We start from the raw sequence: 27,047 nt of genomic DNA, 5'->3' as shown, positions 1-27,047 counted from the left end.
AATGGTCCATGGTCTACTTAAATGCAGCTCAAAATACTATGACTGAGCAGCAGATTGACAGTTCCTCTATGAGATATGTGCAGTTATTCACATCTTCAAACTATGAAGAAAGTCTGAATTTTTAGCTTTTCAAGTTTCTTAATTTGTTGTCTCAAAAATAGTATCCTCTGCTCTCGCAGAGTTACTTAAATTTCACATATTCAATCTAATGATCTTGTAAGGCTCGAAGTGAGTCTTAACTACTGGGACATCCCCAAGTGAGAAACGAGAACGGAGTTTGATGCAAATGCAAGAGGTTTATTTTTCAGTGCGTTGGGATCGACCTTCAATCAGCCACTCATGTGACTGGAAGGTGACCCAAATGGCTATAACAAGCAGTTTTTGTACTTTTTAAAGGTGCAGGTTACATCAGTAAGATTACAGTTTAAACTTATTGGCTAAGCATATTGACCTTTGAATCTATTGTCTAGCAAGCATATGACATGCATTCAAGCTCTATCTGGGACCAGAAGGTCAAGTAACTATCAGTCAGTACATTCCGTGGATTTTCAAGAATGTCACTGCTCCTCCTGAGAACTGCGGGTGGAGAGTAGAACTTGACCTATCCTTGACCGGAGATGGGGAGCTGGTATTTGGCCTAATCTTGACCTGAGGCAGGGAGTATAAAGCTGGAGAAAGCCCTTAGGGTCCTTCACAGAAACTCCTTAACCTACCTACCTATGAAGAAATTCTACCAGGCCAAGCCTCTTAATAGCTCTTCTTACACTTCAGTAAGAACTAGGGTCCTTCAATCTCAAATTTTTTAACTCAGTACACATTTCTGACATATGAACACTTCCCATATTATGGGCTTCTTCACATAATCTTGATGCCTGTTTGTCTCCATGGTCTGCGAGCCACCCTTGAACATGTTTTATGAGATTACCATTGAAGTGTGCTGCTAGAGTAGGTGTTAATGAGCACGCAGGCCTAGCAGATGCATTTTGTGGTACAGAAGCTGCAGTTGATGCATTACTACTACAAGTATGATTTGGACCAGGTGATGGACTGCTCTGGCTACTTAAGCACTGAAGACTTCATGCAGAGACAGAATAGTGACACTGGTCAGCAGTTACAGGCTGCTGTGTAGCTGAATGTGACACTGGTCCTTGCTTCTTTACTGGAGCACTAACCTTTGGCTGTGATGAGACAGGTGGAGTACTAATCAAAGGTTTAATGGGGACTGTGTTGGTTTGAGGTGTGCTTATTCCTGGAGGCACGTAGGGTCTTGGGGATGAAGCATCAGACGTTAGAGATGTTGGAGACTGATTAGATGGCTGGGCTTGTGTAGAAAGCTGGGCAGCTTGAGAAATCAGCGAGGTGATGTTGAAAGCAGTAAGAAACTGGTGGATGATATATATACTGCAGGGAAGCTTGTGTTACGGCTGCTGTAAGAACTTCATTTATTTTGGATGTGTCCACATTAGAATTATCAAGCTGTAGCATGGCTTGCAAAGCAGGAAGCAACTGTCTGAAAAGATTTGGATCCTGAAGTAATGGAGGTATTGTCGACTGTGGGAAGGGAGAAGCAGGTACCGCTGAAGCAGATGTTGGAGGCACAGATGTAGGGTTCAGGCCAGAGGCTGAAGATGTGGAAGGAGTTGTGCCAAGAATGTGATACTGATTTGTCTCTTAGAGCAGATGTTCCACTGGTGACCCCACTAGTGGCTGCTGCTTCATCACCTCTCTTCAGTAACCTCTGTCTTTTGGGAAATTAACTGCCTACTTACTTGCTTCTCTTTGTCTCTGTTCTCTTCCAAGCCACTCTTGGTTTCTCCCATTGTGAAACTTCTGTAGACAATTGTAGTAGTATTTTTTCCAGATGAACTAACGTGCTCAGGCCAATCATCTGCAGAATCCTAAGGTGCATCTGAAGCTTTGCTTGGATTATTGCTTGGATTAGAAGAGTGTGAATTTGAATTATGAAGAGCACTGTGGTTGTGTGACTTTTCTTGAGGAGAGTAACTGGTCCCACCTTCCCTTTCTCTAACTCTTTGAGTATGTTCATTTTTGGCCTTATTGTGACCTGTGCTGTCACTGTATTTGTTTTCAGGGCTATTAGATCTCCACAACACTTTGTTTGGTGGTGAAGGATATGGCATCTCGCATCTTTTCATGTCTGTGATCACTACTGGGGTGACTCATCGACTGATATTTAAGTGCCTGTAAAACATCACTCCCATCCCCGACCCCGGAAAGGCTGAGAGTTCCCCCTCCTGTCGTGACAACCATCACCAAGTCTCTGGTGTTTCCTCGCATACATTACCATCAATGCCAGACTGTGTGGTGTATGTGTTGTGTGTGGTGGTGGTGGGGGAAGAGCGGCCATGAGGCGGGCACAGGACTTGGTGCACCCTCAGCGGTTCTTAGCACCTCCCTTACTGATGCTGGTGGTACCAGGCCATCTCCCTCTGGTCACTACCATTTAGGGTCCACCAGGGCAGAGGTGCCAGGTGCCAACTAGAGTGCGGTAGTGTGAGCGGGAGGGGGTGGAGAGCCGAAGCACCTCCTGCACCTTCCCTTCTCCTCCTCCACTGCTACCTTCTTCCCACCCGCACCTGGACACGGGTGCTTCTCGCTGCCTCCTGCCTCTCTACCAACTACATCCATGAGACTTGTGGTTCTTAAAGAAGCTTGTGACTCTGTCATCAACATGAGCTGAAAACTTTAAAGAATATACTAATCTTAGTCCTTGTAATTATCAATTTTCAAAATTAAATAATAAATGAATAATGCAATATATAAGTGTGTTATAAAGCTAACACATTTACATTTTAGTTCATAGGATTATTTTTCAGTTCTGAAGAATGCCCTCAATATTAGACATAATGTATACTCTAAGAAAGACTTCGTTTCTCAATCATCAATGATAGAACTTCTTTGCTCATATAGTTGACATGATCTCATAATCTCTGGCTGGCTTGGAATTCATCATGTAGATTAGTCTGGCCTCAAACTCAAGAGTTCCACCTGCTTCTGCCTCCCCAGTGCTGGGATTAAAGGTATTCACTACCATACCTAGCTGGTAGACTATAATTTTATATGTGCATAAATGTCATTCAGAATGTTAATTGGAATATGTTGGGGAAGTACTATTTTTTTTCTTTTTTTCGGAGCTGGGGACCGAAGAGAAGTACTATTTTGGCTTCAGCATATGGTTTAATTTTAATTTCACAGAACTGAGTTTCCTAAAGTATTCACATGTTGTTTCTGAAAGATATTGTCCAAAGAAAGACAAAAAATTCAAAATGTCTTATATAACCAAACTGTTAGCATAAGCATGGCGCCTTAAAAATGGTAGCGAAGGGGCTGGAGAGATGGAGAGCACTGGCTGCTTTGGAGGACCTGGGTTTGGTTGCCAGCTCCTACACTGTGGCTCACAAACACCTGTAACTCCAGTTCCAGGGAATCCAGAGCCCTTTCTGATTTCTATGGGTACCAGGCATTCATGTGGTATATAGACATGCACGCAGGCAAAGCATTCATACACGTCAAAATAAATAAATGAATGAATGAATGAATAAATAAATAAATAAATAAATAAATAAATAAGTAGAAAGAGGTGCTTCTCCCTTGAATATAATCTTCCTGTGATGTGGTTCATTTACAGTCACAAAGAGTCAATAGTAGAGTTTTACAGATTTTTTTTTCTTTTTCATTTAAATGGGACTAAATAAGCTCATTTTTCCTTTGTAAAAAAGATATTTTCGAAGCATTTGTAATGAACTATTATTCATAGTTTTACAGTTTTTGTTCAGTTTCTAATTTGTTTCTACCTAAGAAAGGAGACATTCTCCATATAATTGAGAAAAGGCCTGATGGTTGGTGGCTGGCTAAAGATGCTGAAGGAGGTGAAGGTCTCATTCCCAGGACCTACTTGGAGGTTAGTCCTGATCATTTATGCCTTCCAACTAAAGTGCTTCCATTTTGATGGTAATGAGGCATACAGCTGTCTTCTGATTTGTTGGTAAGTGGATGGTTTGAGATAGAGAATTGGCTTTAAGTTTAAAGAGACAGTGAGTAGGGGAACTGTGCTCACCCCCATCCCCTTGGGGCATGCTGTGAGCCCTGGAACACTGCCATCACGAGGGGGCTTTGGGTTAGTGCTGTTTCAGGCACCGTCCACCTTACTTGTTAAGTCAAGGTCTCTCATTGGGTTGCATATAGGCTACCAAGTCCCAGGGACCTGCCTGTCTCAGCCTCCCCGGTACCTAGTGTAGTCAGAAATTCTTTCAGAACAACGATGGAAAGTTGGAGAGCAGGCAGCCACTGCTGTTATGGCCCATACACCATTTAGATTTGATTTGTTTTATCAATTTGCCATTACTTAAGACTGTCTTCCTTTATGTTTGACCATGCTGGCTGTGGTCATCAAACCTAACCTCATTCTGGTTTTATTCATATTTATTATACTCCTTGTTGGAGTCCACAAACCACACAAACACCGGTCTCAGTCAGACAGGGAGAGTTTATTGAGCATAGGCCCCAGGACTGATCCATCAGGGCTGCAGTCCAGACTTGGGAACTAAATTTCGATGTTAAGTCAAGATCCTATAGAGCTTTTTAAGCCTGGGATATATAAACATCTGTGCCAAGTTACTCCATCATCCAGGACGTAGGGAGACGGCATTTCCTTAGGAACATGTCTTCGTTGTACATTTATCCTGTACCTGTTGGTTGGGGTATCCAGTTGTGGCGGGGGGTTTGCCTTGTATAAAATTCATGTCTTAACTTGTTGACCACAATGTCAGTTACTCACATACATGTCTGTTGTGCCAAAAAGGATGTCAGTTCCCAGGGAGGTCTTGGAAACGTACTCAGAATGGAAGTCCTATTTTAAATAGGTGCAGCTGCTCTGTTATGTCGGGGTCCATCCCAGGGGCAGCTTATACAGGCCACACCATAAAAGCTCATACACAGGTACAAGAAGTGCTGTGGGTGGTTGGTTTGGGTCCAAGCTTGTTATGGGTAACTATACACAGCGTCTAACTGACTTCCGTTGCGATTGGTTTCCATTGAGTGCACATCATCTTAGTAACAGGGTATATAATCAACTTGGGCATGAGAAAGTTTCCTAGTAACAGCAGAAACAACATATGAGAAAGTTTCCTCATAATATTAGTAACAGAACAAAATGACAGGTTAGCCAGGTAATAGTTACTTAGGCCTTAGCATTCTACCTAGGCCTTAACACTCCTTGTTTTCTATTTATATCATTCCTTATTGAATATAACAGCTGTTATAATATTAATGAAGATATTATCCTTTAGGCATATGTATTTGATATTTTTGTTGGCTTTCATCTGTGTGTATTTTTGTTAGCTAAATCTGTCAGTGTTGTGTTTCCAGTTATGACTTTTGTTTTATATTTTGTATTACTTCTAAAGAGTGTCCTCATTCCAAGACTGATTTTTTTTCCAGAACTTTTACTGATTTCTCTTAATTTTTAATTTAGACAGGTATATAAGTTAGACTTGCCTTTCTTCTCCTCCTCCTCCTTCCTCTTTCTCCTCCTCCTCTTCCTTTTTTTCTTCCTCCTCTTTATCCTTCTCCTTCTGCTGCTGCTGTCTTTTGGTTTTTTTTTTTTCTCTTTTTTCTTCTTCTTGAACAGGATCTTGCTATAGCAACCATGCGGGGCTAAAACTCATGATCCTCCTGACTCAGAGTCCCAAGTTGTGGGACTACCATGCCTGTATGTCATTTTTTCCAAATAGTGACATTACCAAACACATGTTACAAGCTTTACACACAAATATCCTCATCTAGGCTGAGTACTGAGTACTGATATTTTTGTTGTTTGATTTTTGTGTTGGCCGAAAATCACTTTTGTATGTCCACAATTTCTCAGCCCTATAATAAAGAAGACAAGCTGGAATCAAGCGAAGGCAGTGAGGAGGGTGACGAGGAGGGTGTCGGTGAGGACGGTGAGGATGGTGAGGACGGTGAGGATGGTGAGGAGGACGTGGAGGTGGTGGATGAAACTGCAGACGGAGCCCAAGTGAAACAGAGGTATGAAATGTGAGAGGGCGTCTGGGTGGCTAAACCTGTGTGTACATGTTCAAGTATGTGTTAGTTCAAGTATGTGTTAGTGGGTGTATGTGCAGGCATGTGCATGTGCCTGTGTATGTGTTTGTGAGGGAAACCTTGGATAGTGTACCCCAGGAGCTATGCACCTTGATTTTTGATGTTGGATCCCTCTTGGGCTTGGGGCTGGCTAATTAGGCTGGGTAGACAGTGAGCCCCAGGCACCTTGCTATCCCCACCTGTCCAGCTCTGAGATTAAAAGACACAGCACCATGCCTTGCTTTTTATGTTGGCTCTGGGGTTTTGAACTCGAGTTCTCACACTTACTTGGCAAACATCTTACCAACTTAAAGCATCTGCACCTTCGGGAACTTTTGGCTTTAATTTTACTGTTATAAATAATTCAACACTTTCTTGAAATGGAAACAAATTTTGCTACTTTAATTTTGTAATTCTTTTAAGGCATTTAGTCCTAGTTGGGCCTCCCCTGAGAAGACCATTAAGTTTTCAGGGCTGATTGGTGACTCCACACTTGTTTTTGACTCCCTGTTGAAATAGGCCTAACTGGTCCCTGCACTGACCTTGCTTCTCTGTCTCCCTAGAACTGATTCCCACTGGAGTGCGGTTAGAAAAGCTATCTCAGAGGTTGGTACCTCCTGTATCCAATTTGTGTCTAATAATATTGATGTATTTGACAAGTAAGGCTCTCCTTCCGCTTTCCTGGGCCCATGATGCAAATAGCATCCTCATTAAGTCGTTTGTATAAGAAGGAGAGAATCTCGTCTGTGATATGATTTGAGAGCTTGGAATTATCCTGTGTTCCTACATTAATTTTCTATCATTTTGGAATATGAAAGTTGAGCTACTTAAAAACATTTTAAAAGACATCAGAGTAAGCAATTACCCACAATTTGTCATTCAGAAATTATGTAATACTGAAATTTCTCCCAATCCCATAAGTCAGCCTCTAGCAGTGTAGTGAGTGTCTGTCCTCACTCCTCATCCCCCTTCATTATCAGGGCTGCTGTGAGTGGGTGGGCAGTGCTCACACACAAGTGTTTATTAGGTGCTCTGGTCACCATTTGTTCAGTGACATGTGCTGTGGACCTTGACAGGACTGGGGACACTTTGGTAGCTAATTTAGAACCCAGAGTTCCGTTCTCTAGTCACTATGAGAAGTCACAGTCATTAGGAGAGACCAGGGTTCATAATGGGTTCCCCCTCTAGGAATTTGGGCTTGCACTACAGTATTTTGTTTTTCTTTTTCTTTTATTGTTTTAAAGATTTATTTATTTTATGTATGGGAGTACACTGTTGCTCTCTTCAGTCATACCAGAAGAGGGCATCAGATATCATTACAGATGGTTGTGAGTCACCATGTAGTTTATGGGATTTGAACTCAGGACCTCTGGAAGAGCAGTCACTGCTCTTAACCGCTGAGCCATCTCTCCAGCCCCCACTGCAGTATTTCTTACTTCACAGTCTGTACTGTTTACATTTTCCTTGGGTTGCAGTAACAATAGTAACAAAAGAGCTACAAAGGCAAGAAGAGGAACAGCAACAAGTCTTTCATTTTCTTCTCTTCAGCAGATAAACACAGTTGATGTGTTAGCCACAATGGGAGCCATTCCTGCAGGGTTCCGGCCTTCCACACTCTCCCAGCTGCTGGATGAAGGTAACACCGGCTTTCAGTCTCTGTACCCTTGTAGTTCAGGAGTCAAGGCTGAATTCTGATTCTTCTATAGTTGTCCAAACAAGTTTGTGTGTGTGTGTGTGTGTGTGTGTGTGTGTGTGTGTGTGTGTGTGAGAGAGAGAGAGAGTGTGTGTGAGAGAGAGAGAGAGAGAGAGAGAGAGAGAGAGAGAGAGAGAGAGAGAGATCCTGTGTGTATATATGCCAAGGACAGAGGTCAACACCATGTATCTGCCTCAACTGCCCCCTACCATATTTTTATTTTTTTTTTATTTTTTTTTTATTAACTTGAGTATTTCTTATATACATTTCAAGTGTTATTCCCTTTCCCGGTTTCCGGACAAACATCACCCTCCCCCCTCCCCTTCCTTATGGGTGTTCCCCTCCCAAACCTCCCCCCATTGCCACCCTCCCCGCATAGTCTAGTTCACTGGGGGTTCAGTCTTAGCAGGACCCAGGGCTTCCCCTTCCACTGGTGCTCTTACTAGGATATTCATTGCTACCTATGGGGACAGAGTCCAGGGTCAGTCCATGTATAGTCTTTAGGTAGTGGCTTAGTCCCTGGAAGCTCTGGTTGCTTGACATTGTTGTACTTTTGGGGTCTCGAGCACCTTCAAGCTCTTCCAGTTCTTTCTCTGATTCCTTCAACGGGGGACCTATTCTCAGTTCAGTGGTTTGCTGCTGGCATTCGCCTCTGTATTTACTGTATTCTGGCTGTGTCTCTCAGGAGCGATCTACATCCGGCTCCTGTCGGTCTGCACTTCTTTGCTTCATCCATCTTGTCTAATTGGGTGGCTGTATATGTATGGGCCACCTGTGGGGCAGGCTCTGAATGGGTGTTCCTTCAGTCTCTGTTTTAATCTTTGCCTCTCCCTTCCCTGCCAAGGGTATTCTTTTTCCTCATTTAAAGAAGGAGTGAAGCATTCACATTTTGATCATCCGTCTTGAGTTTCCTTTGTTCTAGGGATCTAGGGTAATTCAAGCATTTGGGCTAATAGCCACTTATCAATGAGTGCATACCATGTATGTCTTTCTGTGAGTGGGTTAGCTCACTCAGGATGATATTTTCCAGTTCCAACCATTTGCCTACGAATTTCATAAACTCGTTGTTTTTGATAGCTGAGTAATATTCCATTGTGTAGATGTACCACATTTTCTGTATCCATTCCTCTGTTGAAGGGCATCTGGGGGGTTGGGGATTTAGCTCAGTGGTAGAGCGCTTGCCTAGGAAGCTCAAGGCCCTGGGTTCGGTCCCCAGCTCCGGAAAAAAGAACAAAAAAAAAAAAAAAAAAAAAAAAGAAGGGCATCTGGGTTCTTTCCAGTTTCTGGCTATTATAAATAAGGCTGCGATGAACATAGTGGAGCACATGTCTCTTTTATATGTTGAGGCATCTTTTGGGTATATGCCCAAGAGAGGTATGGCTGGATCCTCAGGCAGTTCAATGTCCAATTTTCTGAGGAACCTCCAGACTGATTTCCAGAATGGTTTTACCAGTCTGCAATCCCACCAACAATGGAGGAGTGTTCCTCTTTCTCCACATCCTCGCCAGCATCTGCTGTCACCTGAGTTTTTGATCTTAGCCATTCTCACTGGTGTGAGGTGAAATCTCAGGGTTGTTTTGATTTGCATTTCCCTTATGACTAAAGATGTTGAACATTTCTTTAGGTGTTTCTCAGCCATTCGGCATTCCTCAGCTGTGAATTCTTTGTTTAGCTCTGAACCCCATATTTTAATAGGGTTATTTGTTTCCCTGCGGTCTAACTTCTTGAGTTCTTTGTATATTTTGGATATAAGGCCTCTATCTGTTATAGGATTGGTAAAGATCTTTTCCCAATCTGTTGGTTGCCGTTTTGTCCTAACCACAGTGTCCTTTGCCTTACAGAAGCTTTGCAGTTTTATGAGATCCCATTTGTCGATTCTTGATCTTAGAGCATAAGCCATTGGTGTTTTGTTCAGGAAATTTTTTCCAGTGCCCATGTGTTCCAGATGCTTCCCTAGTTTTTCTTCTATTAGTTTGAGTGTGTCTGGTTTGATGTGGAGGTCCTTGATCCACTTGGACTTAAGCTTTGTACAGGGTGATAAGCATGGATCGATCTGCATTCTTCTACATGTTGCCCTCCAGTTGAACCAGCACCATTTGCTGAAAATGCTATCTTTTTTCCATTGGATGGTTTTGGCTCCTTTGTCACCCCCTACCATATTTTTAAGGCAAGGCCCCCTACTCAATTTGGCTAGACTTGCTAGCCAGGAAGCCCCAGGGATCCCCTGCTTCTGTACCCCAGCACTGGGATACAGGTGAGTGTCACTGTACTGGTCTTGTTTTGCCTGGGTTCTGAAGGATAGAACTGAGGTCCTCAAGCTCACATGGCAAGCGCTTAGCTGATCTGTCTCCCCACAGGCGAACCTCACCGTCTTGAGAGTGCATATTTTCCTCCTCCTTCCCGTGGCTGCACAAACATGACTTCTTATTTATTTGCCCTTCCCTGTATCTTCCAACCTCTTCCCGCTTTCCTCCTCCTGGCACTTGCCCCATCAGTGCTTCCAGGATTCCTAATCCTGTGGCTGAAGCCTTAAAAGGTGCACCCCAAGCCCCAGCCCTCTGAACCAAAGCCTTCTGTGTAGTGTTCGCTCCCCTGTTTCTGTCTCCTTGTCTGTTCTGGGCTTTCCTGGTGCTTGAGAACTGTCCATAAGCTGCTGGTGGCAGGTGCCTCCTGGGTACTGAGCTGGTCAGTGGTCCTTGGAGGTCTTCTTGACGTTACTTCTGATGGAATGGTTCTTCCCTGTTCTAAAATGCCCACCCCTTTCCATCCTTCCCAGAGATGCTTGCCGTGTTGGTTGGTTTCCCCTGAAACCCTTCAAACTCAAGTGTGGACTTTATCAGTCCCTTCACTCCCTCCAAGCTAAGGCGGGAGAGCATACCTCTCCCGTTCACTGTTGTGTCTCTGGCTTTTAACATAGCACTTGACACAGAGCAAGGGCTCCAGAACTGTTTCTTGAGTAAGTAGAGCTTTCTATTGTGGAGGCAGAAACAAGAGGGCAAGAAGTTCAAATCATTGGCTTTATAGAGAGTTAGAGGGCTCTTGTATTTATAGGAAACATTGTCTCAAAAAAATAATTTAAAAAAGTGAAACCAGTTATGTAATTTCCCCCCTCAAATCTCTAAAAAGTGATTACAGATTTCTTACATTTTGCACACGTATTTGAATACATCATCACTATCATGAAGCATGTTTTTTGTCTAACTCTCTTAAAGCCGCCTTGAAGTGATCTTTCCTTTTTTTTTTCTTTTTTTTTTTTTTTTTTTTTTTTTTTGGTGTGTGTGGGGGCTTGGGGGGTGTGAGATTTGTCCTGGAACTCACTCTGTGGACCTTGCTGGCTTCATACTCAGAGATCTGCCTGCCCCTGCCTCCTGAGTGCTGGGATTGAAGGGGTGTGCTACTACACCCAGCTAAGGTGATCTTTGCATCTTGAAGTTCTGTGCCTTGTTTTACTGTATAAACATATCGGTACAGCCATCTCAGGAGCTGAGCTCTAGTGAGTGCGTGGCTTTTCAGTGTCTTGCTCACCTTGTCGTGTCGCAGCATGGACTCGAATCTGACAGAATAAAAGAGTGTTGTTTCAGCAGGGGGCCGCTTTCGAGCAAGCTACTTCTTGCAGCCGGAGCTCACGACATCACAGCTGGCCTTCAGGGATCTAACGTGGGATGCCAAGACAGGCACGGTACGTGTGGTCACTGTTGGCAAGACAGCGCCCGGGGTCTCTCCTGTGGCAAGTATGTGCATAGCATGCAAATTGACAAGTACATTGCAGAGAACACACTCTACTTCTGGAAGATATTTTATAATTCAAAACCATACCTCTACTTTATCTTTCTTTTTTTCTGTTGTTTTCTTTCATTACAAAAGAAATAATTCTAACTTTATATATTAACCATTCCTTTTTTTAATCATTTCTTACTATATAATTCCAACTATCCTGCCATTTTTTTAAAAAAGATTTATTTTATTTTATGTATATGAGTACATTGTCACTGCCTTCATACACACCAGAAGAGGGCGTCAAATCCTTACAGATGGTTGTGAACCACCATGTTCACATGTTGCACACATGTTCCCACATGTTGCTGGGAATTGAACTCAGGACCTTTTCAAGAGCAGACAGTGCTTTTAATCGCTGAACCATCTCTCTAGTCCCCTGCCATTTTTTTTTCGTGTGTGTGTGTGTGTGTGTGTCTGTGTCTGTGTCTGTGTGTCTGTATTTGACTGCATGAATATGTGTATAACATGTGTACCTCGTACTTGCAGAAGCCAGAAGAAGGAATTGAGTCCTCTTAAACTGGAGTTACAGACAGTTGTGAGCCACCATGTAGGTGTTAAGATTCTAACCCCAGATGTCTAGGAGATCAGCCAGTGCCTTAACCACTGAACCGTCTCTCCAGCCCTCTCTCTTTACCTCAGTTTTTCATATGTAAAAATGTGGTGTTTAGAATAATAACAATAATTGCTTGAACACAGAGTTATTGTGGGAATTGAATGATAAAGAACAGCATTTGGCATGTAAGAACTCAATAAGTGTTAGTGCTACAGTCCGGTGAGGTGTCTCTGTCGTGGGACTTTGCTGGGGAGATATTTCTGATCACCCCTGATAGAGAAGGCCATGACAGACCAAAGAAATGATTCCGTGAAGTCCACTGTGAACCAGTCCATCTGTGGGGTCACTTACAAGAGCATGGGTGACTTGTGTAGCTTTGTCACTGAAAAATCACATCTCAGCATGGTTGGTGGCTTAACAAAAGCTCAACACACACACACACACACACACACACACACACAGGAATCCATAGGCAACTACTCCACCAGGCCTCCCCCAGCCCAGCGGTTATTTAGTTTTTATGGCCTCAGAAAGGGGTGGTCATACTTGAAGTTTCTAGTGCTCTGATAACAAAGCAACTTGGGGAAGAGGAGACATTTCCTCTTACCACTCTCAAGACTCCCTGCATCACTTAGGAAGCTCAGGGCAGGAACCTGGACACTAATGACTTGTCCCAGTGCCAACCTGTGCATGCCCACACACATCTTACAGAATGACTCAGAGACAGATAAAATCTGTGAGTCCTGTGTGTCCTTTTCATTGCAGTTTATAAGTTAATTAAGAAAAAAATGTGCAGCTTTCAAATGTACCTCCATGAAAATTTACCTCAAATGACTGGTTTATATTTTAAGTGAACTTCACCAAAAGTATGTTGTGCATATATGCTTGTGTAAAATTTTTTTGTTTTTAGTCTATATGTCTTCTTTTTATTCCTTTGCTTGCTTGCTTTTTTTTCCCTAAAGAATTATTTGTTTATCTTATGTATATGAATACACTGTCTCTGTCTTCAGACACACCAGAAGAGGGCATTGGATCCCATTACAGATGGTTGTGAGCCACCATGTGGTTGCTGGGAATTGAACTCAGGACCTCTGGAAGAGCAGTCACTGCTCTGCTCTTAACCACTGAGCCATCTCTCCAGCTCTTGTTTGCTAATTTTTTTTTTAAAAAAACAGAATCTCATGTAGCCCTGGCTGGCCCTGAACCTCTGGTCGTCCTGCCTTTACCTCCTAAGTGCTAAGATTTCCAGAGTGTATTGCTACACCTAGCTGTGTTTGTATGCTTAAGCTGTATTTCTAAAAGATGATTTAGAAATGTATTTTGTTTTAAATAATAAATAAAAATAAATTTTGTGCTTAATTTTCCTTTCAGATCATGTCAAGACCAAGTCGTGTTTCATTGATTCTGACCCTATGGAGCTGTAAAATGATTCCTCTCCCAGGAACAAGCATACAGGTCCTCAGCAGACACATCCGCCTCTGCCTGTTTGACGGCAGCAAGGTAGGAGCTAAATCCATGAGAACTGAGTCAAGTTGCCCTGAGTACAGTAAAAGAATTCTGTTAGTATCTATCTATCTGTGTCTCAATCTCTATAGATACATTGAGCAGCTACTGCCTCCTCTCCCCCCAACCCCCGCTCACTCCCTCTGTATACACATATCCGTATACAGGCACCCACACCACACATATATAGTGCACCCCACACTGCTTCTGATTAAGTAGGTTTGACTCCCGGCTCTTTGATTGGTGAGTGTGGTATTGTTACATCACAGATAATGTATTTAAGGTTCTAATGCTTATCTCCTGCTGTTATCCTCAGCTGGGACCTAACTAGAGCCCTACCGTTTTGACAAATACATACATCATTGTAACCAGCTCCTTAATTAAGAAAACAGCACCACCATGTCTGTACAAAGCCCACCCTACCTCTCCATGATTCCAGAGACTCTTTCCCCAGTCCCAAACAAAAGTCAGAAGGATTTTTTTTAAATAAGTATCTTTTATGAAAAAATTCTTAATGCCCAGACAGACATTTGTAGCTTTAACTGCAAATACTGGATAGAATAAAGACTCAAGTCAGTTGCCCAAACTACCAACTTAAAAACCTAGGCATAGAAAACTGAGAATCAAAAAATCAAGAAGATGAAATTACAGAAATTAATAAAATAGGAGAAAGGATGAACCAGAGAGAAAACATTAAAAAATTGTTTTGTTTTTGTTATTTTTTGTTTTTGTTTTTAAGAAGCAAATTGAAAGATACATTGTAAGTAAAAGAAAGTGGTTTTTGGTTTGGCTTGGGTTGGGGATATTTTTCTGTTTTTTGTTTGTTTGTTTGTTTGTTTGTTTGTTTGTGTCTTTTGAGACAGGATTTCTCTGTGTAGCCTTCGCTGTCCTGGATTTGCTTTGTAAACCAGGCTGGCCTGGAACTCTCAGAAATCTGTTTGCCTCTGCCTTCCAAGTTCTGGGATTAAAGATATGTGCCACCACTCCCAACTGAAGACAGCTGTTTTTAAAGACAAAACAAAACAAACAAAAAAACAAATTACCAATATCTGAATAGAAATTGAGTCATTAACACAGATCCTTCAGATATTAGCAGGCAGTTTGGGATCTCACAATCAATTCTGTGCCAGCAAATTTTGTAATACTGAAAGTGTTTCTTTGGAAACTATAATTTAATGAAACTAAAGTAAAAATGAGTAATGTCTGTGTAAGGAATAAAAGCTTAATAAGAAATCTTTCTCTAGAGAATACTCTAGGCCTACATGGCTTCACTAATGGCTTACTCCCAGCATAAAAATTTTTAGAACCAATCTCATATGAACTTCTTGTATAGAACAGATATGAAGAAAAATATGCTTATTTCATGATGCCAAAGAGTTACATAAAAAGAGAGACACTGCATGACCAGTATCCTTCATGGCCATAGAAACTGAATTCTAATCCAAATACTCAGACTGAGCCTAGGGGCATAGGACAGACACCATCCCACAGCCAGGGGAGTCCCTTCCAAGAACTCAGATGTGTACAACTATGCAGCTAACACTTAACACTTGACAAGCAATCATTGTAATCTGTCATATTGGCAACACATACACGCATGCATGCACACACGGGCGCACACACACACACACACACACACACACACACACACACACACAAAATGACCAGATGAACAATAGAGAGCTCAATAGATGTCAGAAGATTTGGGAAATCTCAAGGCCCACTTGTGATTTCTAAGACTTTCTAGAGAGTAGAAATAGAAGTGATGTCCTGATTTTGTAAAGTGCAGCATGAAAGCGCAGTGCCGCATCGGCAGACTTAACAGGAAAATGTCCAACATTTCCTTAAGATCAGGAACAGCTCAGAGATCTGAGAGGGAAAGGGGAAAAGAAGATAAGTCAAATGTTTGCATAAACAAGACTTGGACAAGCCCTTCAGAAAAAAGAAATATGCTTAGGAGCCCAGTGTTTGTTCTTGACCACGTGACAGATTATCTGGGAAATGCAAAAATAGACCACAGAGAGACAGAACTCAGTGCTCTGTTCAAGAAGCCCACCCTCAAATGAAATACTACAGGTAGGTCCGAAGTTGGAAGATGGAGAAGACACGCCATTGACATCAGTCCACGGAGTAGATACTCCACAGTGACAGTGAGGAAATGGATCCCCAGGAGACAACAGTCCCAGGTGTGTGCACAGCCACTGGAACGTCAAACTGCATAAAATTAAGCCTATATAGACCCGAAGAAGGACATGAGCAAAGCTCTAAGTATGTTCGGAAACGTTAACATCTGTCTCAGCAACATAGAACTAACTTTAAAATAAGAATCTAAAAGAATGAGTAACACAAACCAGACCAAATGATGCACTTCACCTCAAAACAGTATGGGTCCGTGAGGCGGCTCAGCAGACGGAGGCTGAGCGCCATCCCTGGAGCCTGCATGATGGAAGGAGAGAATCAAATCCCACAAGCTATCCCTGATGTCCACACGCATCCTGTGGCAAGAGTGTGCCCTACCACATACCCCCCCACACAGATAAATAAATGTAATAAAGAAAATGTTAAAACCAGTAAAATACACATGCTTTTAACTGTATGTGGAGTGTGCACCAAGACAGGTGGACAGTCTTGGGGCAGAACACAAGCCTAGATGAGTTTCAGAGAACTAAAGCTCATGTAATACATGGTCCTTGAACACATGGAATTAAAACAGACAGTGATGAGCGGGTTCACCTTCATCGTCTCCTGACCAGACTTGGAATGACCTAGGAGACATCTCTGGTTATGCATTTGAGAACGTTTCCAGAGAAGCTTTACTGGAGAGAGAAGAGCCACACAGAATGGGTGTGGCACATCCCATAGACGGAAGTCACCACCGAGTGGAAGGGGAGGATGAACTGAGCAGCAGCATTGGGCGCTCTCTGTCCCCGACCCCAGCTGAGACCATAGTGTGACCATCTGCCTCCAGATCCGTGAGCAGGATGAACCCTCCTTCCTGGAGTTCCTGCTGTCAGTCATTTGTCACAGCAGTGAGGCACACAGTGACCGATGCCATAACAACAATAGAGACCACAGTACTTGGTGAGCAGCAGACTTCTCAGTAATCCATGGGCCGCAAGAGAAATTAGAAGAGTTTTGTACTCAACAAAGTATGAGATGTTGGGTAAACATGGGTGGGGGTGGGGGGTGTCTTGCCCTAAATGTGTACCTTAGTAAAGAATTCAGTAGGCAAGGAGACTAGGCCAGACGAAAGGACAGAACAGACAAAGGTCCTTTAGGGGAAAAAACTTCGGAACTAGGATCCCAGTGTGACTGGGTGGAGGGAGCAAGAAGCAGACACTGAGGGGAACTGGGAAATAGCAGCCAGGACAGTGTAAGCTGCAGGCTGTCATCGAGGTTTAAGTTGGATCACTGTCCTAAAAACAGTGAAAGGCACCGGAGGAGGTGGCATGGTTAAGGGAGTATAAGTAGACCCTTGCGGGGTCAGAGGCTTGAGACTGTATGGTAGTCAAGGTCAGCCGACTGTCATTGTCCAGTGAACAGAATATGAAGCCAGCTCACTTAAGATTAACCAGCTCTACCATTTGTTGGCACGAGACCTTGACCAAATGACTTACTTGACCCTGCTCACACTGTCCTCAGGCTGATGTGGGGATTAAGGGAGTTACCAGTTCAGCACTTAGAGCAAAGGAATGCTATGTGGGTGGGCTAGGGAAACAGGAGGGATGTTGGTTACACAGCGGGTAGCTTCAGAGGCCAAATGTGGTGGGCTAGATGGTGAGGGCAGAGTGTGCACCAGGCAGGAGGTCTTAAGGCTTCCGTGTGACATGGGTGAGCACATCCTCTCATTGATCCTCATTTCCATGTTCTCTGTAGAGAACCACTGCCAGTAAGTGACACCGGTGACTGCCTTTTAGTTAGTTAGTTTGTTGTTTCAGAGACAGTCACCCAGCCACACACTCCCAGACGCACATATCATAAGAACTGGGATCCCGACAGCTTTATTTTATTTTTGTCTGTCTATCTTTCTTTCTTTCTTTTTAAAATATTTATTTTTATTTTATTTATATGAGTACACTGTCATTGTGTTCACACACACCAGAAGAGGGCATCAGATCCCATTACAGATGGTTGTGAGCCACCATCTGGGAATTGAACTCAGGACCTCTGGAAGAGCAGTCAGTGCTCTTAACCTCTGAGCCATCTCCCCAGCCCTCTATCTTTCTATCTATCTATCTATCTATCTATCTATCTATCTATCTATCTATCTATCTATCTATCTATCTATCTGAGACATTGTCCTAGTTATGTATCCAAGGCTGGCCTGGAACTTTTTCTTCCTTCCTTCCTTCCTTCCTTCCTTCCTTCCTTCCTTCCTTCCTTCCTTTCTTCCTTTCTTCCTTTCTTTCTTTCTTTTTTTCTTTCTTCCTTTCTTTCTTTCTTTTTTTCTTTCTTTCTTTCTTTTTTTCTTTAATATACATGGGTGTTCTGTCTGCATGTACATCTGCATGTCAGAAGAGGGCCTCAGAACCCATTATAACTCAGGACCTCTGGAAGAGCAGTCAGTGTTGTTAACCACTGAGTCATCTCTCCAGCCCTTGGCCTAGACTCTTTAAGTGTTGCCCAGGCTAGCCTGGTATTTGTCCTCTTGCTTCTGAGATTGCATGTATACAGCTCACTCTGTTCTAGTTTGAACGCATCAAAATAACAGAACATAAACAAAAATCATAGACATTAACTCATGAAATTGGATTGTAGCAGATTTCCTGTTATAGGTGTATCTAGTAGGAATGCGTGTCTCCATGCGGTTTACTTGACTTCTCCTACAATAAACCTAAGACTGTCATAAACAAGAAGCCCTGCTGTCAGAACCAAGCAAGGACATGTTGCTTATAGAGACAATGTCCCCACGCAACCCAGTTCTCTGAGAAGTTTACCAAAGCCTGAAGTGTCCAAGGAAGCAGGAATGCTGGAAAAGAGCCTGGGACTTTCATCTGCATGCTACATTCTTACTGATTTTCTCTTGTGGGTGGAGATGGAGCTCGGGGCCTTACATGTGCTAAACACATGCTCTACACTGGACCCTCGATGCCTGCTTTGTTTTCCCTTCCTTCTAGTCTTTTGCTTTTCCATTTTCTTTGTCCTACACACACACACACACACACACACACACACACACACACACACACGTGCGCGCGCGCACACACACACACACACACACAGGGGGCCGGGGGGAGGCAGCTATTGTTGGTGGCTTGGGATTCAGAGGTGCAGTAGTTTCAAATGAAAAACCTCTTTCAGGTCCTGAGTAATATTCATACAGTCCGTGCCGTGTGGCAGCCTAAAAAGCCAAAAACATGGACCTTTTCTCCTCAGGTAAGTCCTCTGCTGAGGGAGATCCTTCAGCTGTGAAGTGTAAGGTGCATCCAAGGCTTCCAGCGAGTAATGCATGGGACCTGCAGTGCACAGGGCCAAATGGAAGTCTTTGTAGTCTTTATCATCCTTTCCGATCCTGCCAAGGGTCCCTCAGGTCTGACTCACCGAAGCTGTGACCTCAGCCTCCTGGTGGATTTCAACTTCAGGAAACGTCCCTCCAGAGAGCAGAAAGCAGGAAGGGAGATTAGGATTGGGGGTGTTTTTCAAAATGAAGTCTTCCAGCTGTGCTACACCCCGATCCCGGTGAGGCTGCAGTGAGGTTAGAGCCCCTGAGTCAGTTTCACATAGACTAGGGAGTCTTCGTGTTCTTTTTACACTGTTGTTTGTGGTTTGCTTTTTCCCACCTTCAAGGACTCCTGGCTTCAGCGTTTACCTTCCTCCCACAGCTGACTCCTTTCTTCCACTGCACCCTAGAAGCCCTTCAGTTCCCTTCTTCCTACTGAGTCAGGTCTTAGCACAAAACAGGTCAGGGAGAGGGCACAGCCACCTCTTGATGTGACTCGTGTCCTCACTGCTCTGTGGCACATTTCCTCAAAGCCCTCTGTTCCTCACGCTGCCTCCAGGGAGCACTGCTTGTCCTTCGGCTCAGACCTTCACAGTTTGCTCCCTCACCTCCGTGCAGCCTTACAAGTAGGATTCCCTGTTTTCCCAGGAGGTGAGGGTGAGCTGCTGGGAGGAATAAATATGAGTGCTTTTCTTGAATGAAGCCGAGCACGTCGCAATCTCTAGTTATGTGCGGGTTTACATGTGCATGTACATCCGTGAACGGTGGCAACATCCACTACTCATGGACACTGGCCTTGGACCGGCCACATGCACCATGCATGGTCTTTAGTCCTTTAGAAATAGTGTAATATAGCATACAGGATGTGTTTTGTCACAGCTCTGGGGACTGACTGATAGCACTTTGCTTCTTGGCCTGTTCTAAGCAAAAAAAAAAAAAAAAAGAAAAGAAAAAAAAAAGTTGAAAGTCATTTCCCTGTCAACAGAAAAGTTAAATGTTTCTACTTCCAATCATCCACATGTGAATCTGGGCCATCTACTTTCAAAAACTCCTGTGTTTGTTTGCTTGTTTGTTTGTTTTACATTTGTCTATTTTAGCATACCATATGCTAAAACACAACATGCAAATGGAGAGCAGAGGGTGGCTTGTAGAAGTCAGTTCTCTCTTCTACTTTGTGGGTCCACCCAGGGCTCAAACTCAAGTCTTCAGACCTGGCTGCAAGCCCTTTCTCACTGAGCCCTCTCTGTGCACCCCTCCCTGCTCTCCCTCTCTCCCTCTATGATAGCATTAGCCCTTTGCTGATGAGGGAGGCTTCGAGCCCAGCCCACGCTTCGCTTCTGTCAGTAACTTTGGTTCCCTATCTTTCCAGGTCACTGGCATCTTGCCATGCTTGCTCGATGGTGACTGTTTTATCAGGTCCAATTCTTCAACTCCAGACCTCGGGATATTATTTGAACTTGGAATTTCTTATATTCGCAATGTATGTCAAAACGGAAAGCCAAACTGCTCTGATGCATCAAAGGGGAACCGTTAGAACTGTATCTGATTTACAAGCACAGTGATAGCGGCTGTGTTAGAAGGTGTTTTCTGGTAAACCGCCCTGACAAAAGCAGCTGGGGAAGAGTTTATTCTGACTCACAGTTCCAGGGATCCGTCCACCCTGCCAGGGAAGGGAGACCTCGTCTCTCTGCAGCAGCAGTCACAAGGGAGGCAGGCAGTGAACAAGTGGTACTGGACTGGAAACCTCAAGGTCACCCCCAGGGACCCACTTCCTCCAGCAGGGTCCACCCCTAAAGGTTCTGCAACCAAAATCCCAAACAGTACACCAGCTGGAGACCAGGTGCAGACACACATGGCTTTCGGGGAGACTCACACTTGACCCCCAAGGAAGGATTTCTCTGTATCAGAAATTGAACTGTGAAGGAACCAGAGTGGTACTGACTCTCATTTACAGAAAAAAGTATTATATGTTATTTATGGGGCCACAGTATGGAGGCCAGAGAACAATGGTAGGAGCTAGCTCTTTCCTTTCACTGTGTGGTCCCAAGCATCCAACTCAGGCTGTCAGGTTTGGCAGTAAGCACCTGGACTCACTGAGCCATCTTTCCACCCTGGTTGTCATTTGTGTGTAGCAATGTTAAGTGTTATTTAAGGCAGAAGGGTTTTATTGGCATTTATAGCATCATTGAACTCCAGTTGCTTTTAAAGAACAAAATCTCATAAAGACTGGCACTTCCCAGAGGTAATTAAAAAGTCCTGAGGGCATTCTAGCCCTGTCCTCGTGGAACCAAAGCCACTTAACTTTATAGGTCACAGGTCTTGCTCAGAGACTTGAGAGAATGACAAGGGAACATCAGAAGTGTGCTTTAATGTTTGTCAGAGAAACACTAAATCCACTGGTGTGCATGTTCACCAGAGACTCCACATGTCCGTACTCTGATCCCAGCTTCACCTGCGTAGCGTATAAACTTGGCCTTGTAGCTGCACAGAGCACAGTCACAGGAAGATCCCATTAATTTACTGCATGGTCCTGTCCATCTTCAAGATGGATGGGGAGGCATGAGGAGACGAGGTGGGCCCTACTGACCCCTGGCAAATGGCAAGGGGGCTGAGGAAAGCGATCCTTGAGTTATTGATTCCTCTATTCCATTCTCCTGAAAAACAAAGCTTCACACTGTATAGCACTGAAGACCCAGTGGCAACAGCTGCCTCAGGATGGGATTTAAGGGGCCTTCCAAAGCAACTGTGCTAAAGCAGAACTGTCGTTTGAAGTACCACATTTAACAACTGACCTACAAGTAAAACCCCTGGCATGTAGCATCTTATTTTCTTTGAGGGCAGCTGGGTACTTAGAGTGAGTGTGAGGACTTGGTGTGCGCTTGTAAGTGGCTAGTTTAAGCACTGTTCCATGTGTTCATTTTATTTCACAGTCGACTGGTGAGAGAGGAGAGTTAAGCTGTGGCTGGGTGTTTCTTAAGCTTTTCGATGCCAGTGGAGTTCCTATTCCAGCAAAGTAAGTGACCTCACTATTCCTTTTTTTTTTTTTTTTTTTTTGGGTTCTTTTTTCGGAGCTGGGGACCGAACCCAGGGCCTTGCACTTCCTAGGTAAGCGCTCTACCACTGAGCTAAATCCTCAGCCCCGACCTCACTATTCCTTACAAGTGAGTGACTTGTAGAAAATCCCTAGGGATTTTCAGGTGTCTTCTGTTAATAGTTCAACAAGTTTTGGGAAGAGGGTTTCTCATATTGATCTTAGTGTTTGAGGGAACACAGGCAAACAGTTCACATGCTTACCCTAGTGAGAAAGAAATGACCCAGAGAATCCGTGTTTTAAAAGATGTTTGCCTGGGCTGTGTGCTGAGAGCATTCAGTCCAGAGTTCCCATGGATTCCACACACTTCAGTGTGCTGAAGAAAGAGCCTGGGGGCTTCAGAGAGCAAACAGTGAGTCTGGGGCTCTGCCTTCCACAGCAGGGAGACCACTGAAATGGCAGTGGTAACAACTGTAGACAAACTGAGGCTGCAAGAGCCAACGCAATCTGGTCCAGTACCTGTACTCCACACACCAGTGAGGAGACTGCCTCCCGTCTCAAAAACTAACAAGAAAATAGATGATCTCCATTTTAACTTTTTTTTATCTTTTTATTTATTTTATTTATATGTTAGTACACTGTAGTTCTCTTCAGACACTTCAGAAGAGAGCATCCCATTACAGATGGCTGTGAGCCACCATGTGGTTGCTGGGAATTGAACTCAGGACCTCTGGAAGAGCAGTCTGTGCTCTTAACCGCTGAGCCATCTCTCCAGCCCCGATGATCTCCATTTTAAATAGGGAAAATAAAGACCTAAGTCAAGGACATAAGCATAAACTCCCAGGAGGGATAGAGAGGCAGAGAGAGGGGCAGATTGGAACTGAGATTCTGGGTGAGAAGTCCTCTGATCCAGAGCTCTGGGCCCAGCTCCTCCTGGGTGATGGTTCAGGTCCTTAGCATCTCCAGGTCTCAGACCCCTCCATCTTTAATCTTGAGATTACTTCTTATCTCAAAGTCTCATGTGAGGGCCACTTTAGGCAACACCCCCTCATGGCCTCCTCACCACTGGGCAGAGATAAGAGTCCTAGCCCCCAGCTGTCTGACATCACCCTCCTAGCAAGAAGGAGAGGACACTTGTCATTACTGTGTCATTGTGAAAACCCTGATTTCTTATCATTTTTTTAAAAAATTATTTTATACCCAGTATAATATAAATGGTAGCATATTGCACTGTAACTCGGGGTTATAGTGTGCTTATAGAGGATATATGATGTCCACCTTTGCAGAAGAGCAGTCACAGCTGTTTGTAATTGCTCCAGTGTGCGTTGTGTGAAGGGAGTGTGTGGTTGGATTCAGGGGATCCTCTCTAGGAGTGCAATGGGGAATCAAGGAGCCTTTTACCTGCTCTCTGCATTTAATTCACACTTCCATGGAAGAGAAACACATGGGCTACAGGGGCAGCAACTCAGGGTACAGCACATTCTAGCAAGGGAGGAAGGGTACAGCTGAGTACTGACATCATTGCAAATAATGGCTAATACATTTGAAAAATAAAGGTTATTACTTATCGGAACAAATCTTTAAAGTCAAATCATTTTAGTAATGTCAGAACTTCCCTTCTCTCCATGTGGACACCATAGTTTCCTGCAGTTTGTGCTCAGGAGAGAGTCTGTCTGTTGAGTTGCTACCTCATGGAAGAGTCAGCACGTTGATTCTCATTTACCCATGAGTTTAGTAAAATACCCATAAATAACTTCATGCTAAGAAGCATTCCTGGCAGAGTCTAGTTCACAAGTCCATGACAAGGACTCATCACATATCCTGTTCTTTCCTAGAACATACGAACTCTTCCTGAATGGCGGCACTCCTTATGAAAAAGGTGTTGAAGTAGACCCTTCAGTGTCCAGAAGAGGTACAGCCGTTATGTGTGACCCTCTGTCATCTGGCTTCTTATCCCCATGACCCTGCCATAAGCAAGCTATGTGAGGGAGGGTTTATTTGGGTCTACATTTCCACAGGGTTCTGCTATGGTCAGTTGGCCCTATTGTTTTGGGTCTCTGTTAGTAAAAAACATCATGGCGAAGCATGTGGTAGAGAAGCCCTTCATCCCCTATGGCTGCGGAGCAGTGCAGGAGGGCAAGGGTTTCTGTATCTCTTTCTCAGGCACAGTCCTGTGGCCTGGATGTGTCCCTGAAGGCCCCACCCCCAAATGGTTCCCCCACCTCCATAGTATTCAGCTGGTGATCGGCCTTTAATATATAGGTATTTTTTAGAGACTCATTGTGTTTTTTATGTATGTGTTTGTATGCATGTATCTCTCAGCACTACATGCATGCTTGGTGCCTATGGATGTCAGAAGAGGCTGCCAGATCCCCTGGTACTGGGTTACAGATGGTTATGAGCTACCATGTGGGTGCTGGGAGCTGAACGTGGCTCCTCTGCAAGAGCAGCCAGTGCTCTTATCCACTGGGCCATCTCTGCAGCCCTTCTGGGCCTCTGAGTGACATCTAGAACCATGTTACCCTCCTATCCGTAAATGAGGTGAGCCGTAGAGCAGCGGAGAACAAGCTGCATCCTAACAAAATACACTCCTCCTTGGAATCAAGAGGCCTTCATGTGCCGTCAGAGTGAACAGTAAACCACTAAGTGATTGTTTTGTTGACACCTCTGAGACTCTAAGGTCTGGAATTGTGAAGAATGGGGACCCTGCCTCAGCAGGGCACTGCACTGGAGCCTGGCTTGGTCAGGGCGTCTTTGCTATAATGAAACAGGGACAGGAACAACTTGGGGAGGGAAGGGTTTATTTGGTGTACACTTCCACATGGTCTTCCATCATGGAAGGAAGTCAGAGCAGGAACTCAGACAGGGTAGGAGCCATGGAGGAGTGTTGCCTACTGGCTGGTTCCTCATGGCTTGCTCAACCTGCTTTCTTTTAAAACCCAGCAGTGGCACCACCCACAATGGGCTGGGCCCTTCCTCATCAATCACTAATTAAGGAATGCCATACAGCCTTGTCTGCAACCTGATCTTGTGGAAGTATTTTCTCAACTGAGGTTCCTCTCTCTCAGATGACTCCAGCTTGTGGCAAGTTGGCATAAAACTGCCAGCATAATACTTGACAGGTACAGAATGAGTAGAATAAGCTAATTCAAAGGATGTAGTTTTTTAATGTATGCCAAGTTGCCCTCCCCCTGAGCCAATAAAAACCTGAGTGCCCTTAATACCATCCACCCAGCAGTGTCCTGGAGAAGCAGGGACATGGGCAGTAAGATATACAGTCCTTCCCCAGAGAGTGAGCCAACAGACTCCTCCACTATCCAGGTCAGAGCTCGGTGCTCCAGATCCTCACCAGAGCCAGTGCCCCACAGTGCTTGACAGTGCCAGTGCCCACAGTGTCAGTGAGAGTCCTCTTTGGAGAACAGGCAGGGCTTTGGAGTCTAAGGATCTGTGTCCATCTGGAGCCAGACATGTTTTATCCGCTCCCTTTATGCCACAGAGCATCTGTCACAGTGGCCTGTGAGGTGCCATCTGGAGACTCATTCACATTCATGTCAAAACAGACTCACCGAAGCTGGGCGGGTGACCACTGCCTTTCATGCAGCCCAGCTCCACTGGCTGTAGATTTTCATTGAATGTGTGTTTGAATAAACACCGTCCCAAGAACTTAAACTGTGACTCCATATTCCTGGTGTTTTTGTAGCACAGGGCAGTGTTTTCCGTCAGATGATAAGTGTGCGGAGGCAACCTCAACTTCTGGTGAAACTTCGGTCTCTGAACAGGAGGTCAAGGGCCATGCTCAGGTGAGTAGCTGGCCTGACCTTTTGGGAGAGGGTGGAGAATAAGAGGGAAGGGGATGCTTGCTTGACCTCTGTCAATTGTTCTTGCCTCTTTGAGTCCTCTCCCAAAAATCCAGTAGTAAGAAAGCTTAGACTCGCTTCCTCTGCAGCGAGCTCAAATGGTGGGTGTAAAGCCTGGAGGCATGACTCGGGTTAACAACACTGGCTGCTCTTCCAGAGGACCAGGGCTGGATTCCAGCACCCATGTCAGGCAGCTTGCAGCCTTCCATAGTCATCTCCAGGAGATCCAATACCCTCTTCTGGCCTCCATGTGACACACACACACACACACACACACACACACACACACACACACACACACCCCTGTATTTTTAAGTAACAGATGTCACGTTAGATAATTTAGAGGCTCTTGAATAGGTGAGGCTTACCAGTATAGCCCTATGCTCAGAGGCCTTCTTTTCTCTGTCAGGTTTAGGAAGCTCTGACTCACGTGTAGTAAAATTCCCTTTTTATCAAGCAACTCTGAGTCTTGACAAATGTTCATGATGATGGATGTAACAGTTCCTGCAGGCAAGATGGAGAACACCTCATTCTTTCCCTCTCTTTAAAAAACAAAGGTTCTCTCCTGTCCCTTTGCAATGAGCACTCCAGCCCCAGCCTCAAGCAGCCAATCATATGTCTTTTTCCTCAACACTTCTACGTTTTCCAGACCCTCACAGTAAATTGGTCCTTTTTGTTCTAAATGGTGTTACACTTGATGGATAGGCCATTGTTGGCTTATCCATTCATTGCCTGATGTTTCTAGATCTGATCAGACAGTAATAAAGCTTCTCCAAATATTTGCACATGGTGCACATATCTGTATTTCTTATGGGTAAAAATACCCGGGAATGCATTGCTTTAACTTGATAAGAAGCTGCCGGAGTGTTGTCCGTATGACTGTGCCATTTACCCTGTAACTAGCAAAGCAGGAAAGTGTAAGTTACTCTACATTCTTGACAGAACTTGGGAGAGAGGGGTGGACCAGTCTAAATTTGAGGAGATGTTGGATTTCCTCGGGAAAATTGACTCCATGAGTGACATCTCAGAGCTGCCAGTGCCTCACTCAGTGCCCTGTAGTCACTGAAGCCCCTCTTTCAGGATCTCAGACT

At 44.2% G+C, this 27,047-nt stretch overlaps 1 protein-coding gene and 1 pseudogene across 3 annotated transcripts in view; one reads left to right on the top strand and one right to left on the bottom strand.

Annotated features, from left to right (window-relative positions):
* Nphp1 (nephrocystin 1) overlaps positions 1 to 27,047 on the top strand; it is a 55,579-nt gene that overhangs the window by 17,009 nt on the left and 11,523 nt on the right. Inside the window, exons 6-16 of one of the 3 annotated variants that reach the window (NM_001314004.1) lie at positions 3,821 to 3,922; positions 5,888 to 6,048; positions 6,666 to 6,708; positions 7,654 to 7,738; positions 11,380 to 11,474; positions 13,497 to 13,625; positions 18,930 to 19,004; positions 20,438 to 20,548; positions 21,999 to 22,081; positions 23,935 to 24,011; positions 25,800 to 25,899. In NM_001314004.1, the coding sequence (NP_001300933.1) occupies positions 3,821 to 3,922; positions 5,888 to 6,048; positions 6,666 to 6,708; positions 7,654 to 7,738; positions 11,380 to 11,474; positions 13,497 to 13,625; positions 18,930 to 19,004; positions 20,438 to 20,548; positions 21,999 to 22,081; positions 23,935 to 24,011; positions 25,800 to 25,899 (1,061 nt within the window). Of the gene's footprint in view, positions 1 to 3,820; positions 3,923 to 5,887; positions 6,049 to 6,665; positions 6,709 to 7,650; positions 7,739 to 11,376; positions 11,475 to 13,496; positions 13,626 to 18,929; positions 19,005 to 20,437; positions 20,549 to 21,998; positions 22,082 to 23,934; positions 24,012 to 25,799; positions 25,900 to 27,047 lie in introns of all 3 variants that reach the window. The other 2 variants (NM_001314003.1, NM_001314002.1) reach the window with 2 other exon arrangements.
* Positions 96 to 2,308, bottom strand: Wac-ps2 (WW domain containing adaptor with coiled-coil, pseudogene 2; annotated as a pseudogene).

This window comes from Rattus norvegicus, chromosome 3 (genome assembly GCF_036323735.1).
Source record: "Rattus norvegicus strain BN/NHsdMcwi chromosome 3, GRCr8, whole genome shotgun sequence".
NCBI classification, from domain to species: Eukaryota; Metazoa; Chordata; class Mammalia; order Rodentia; family Muridae; genus Rattus; species Rattus norvegicus.
This window is presented reverse-complemented; position numbering and strand designations above follow the sequence as displayed.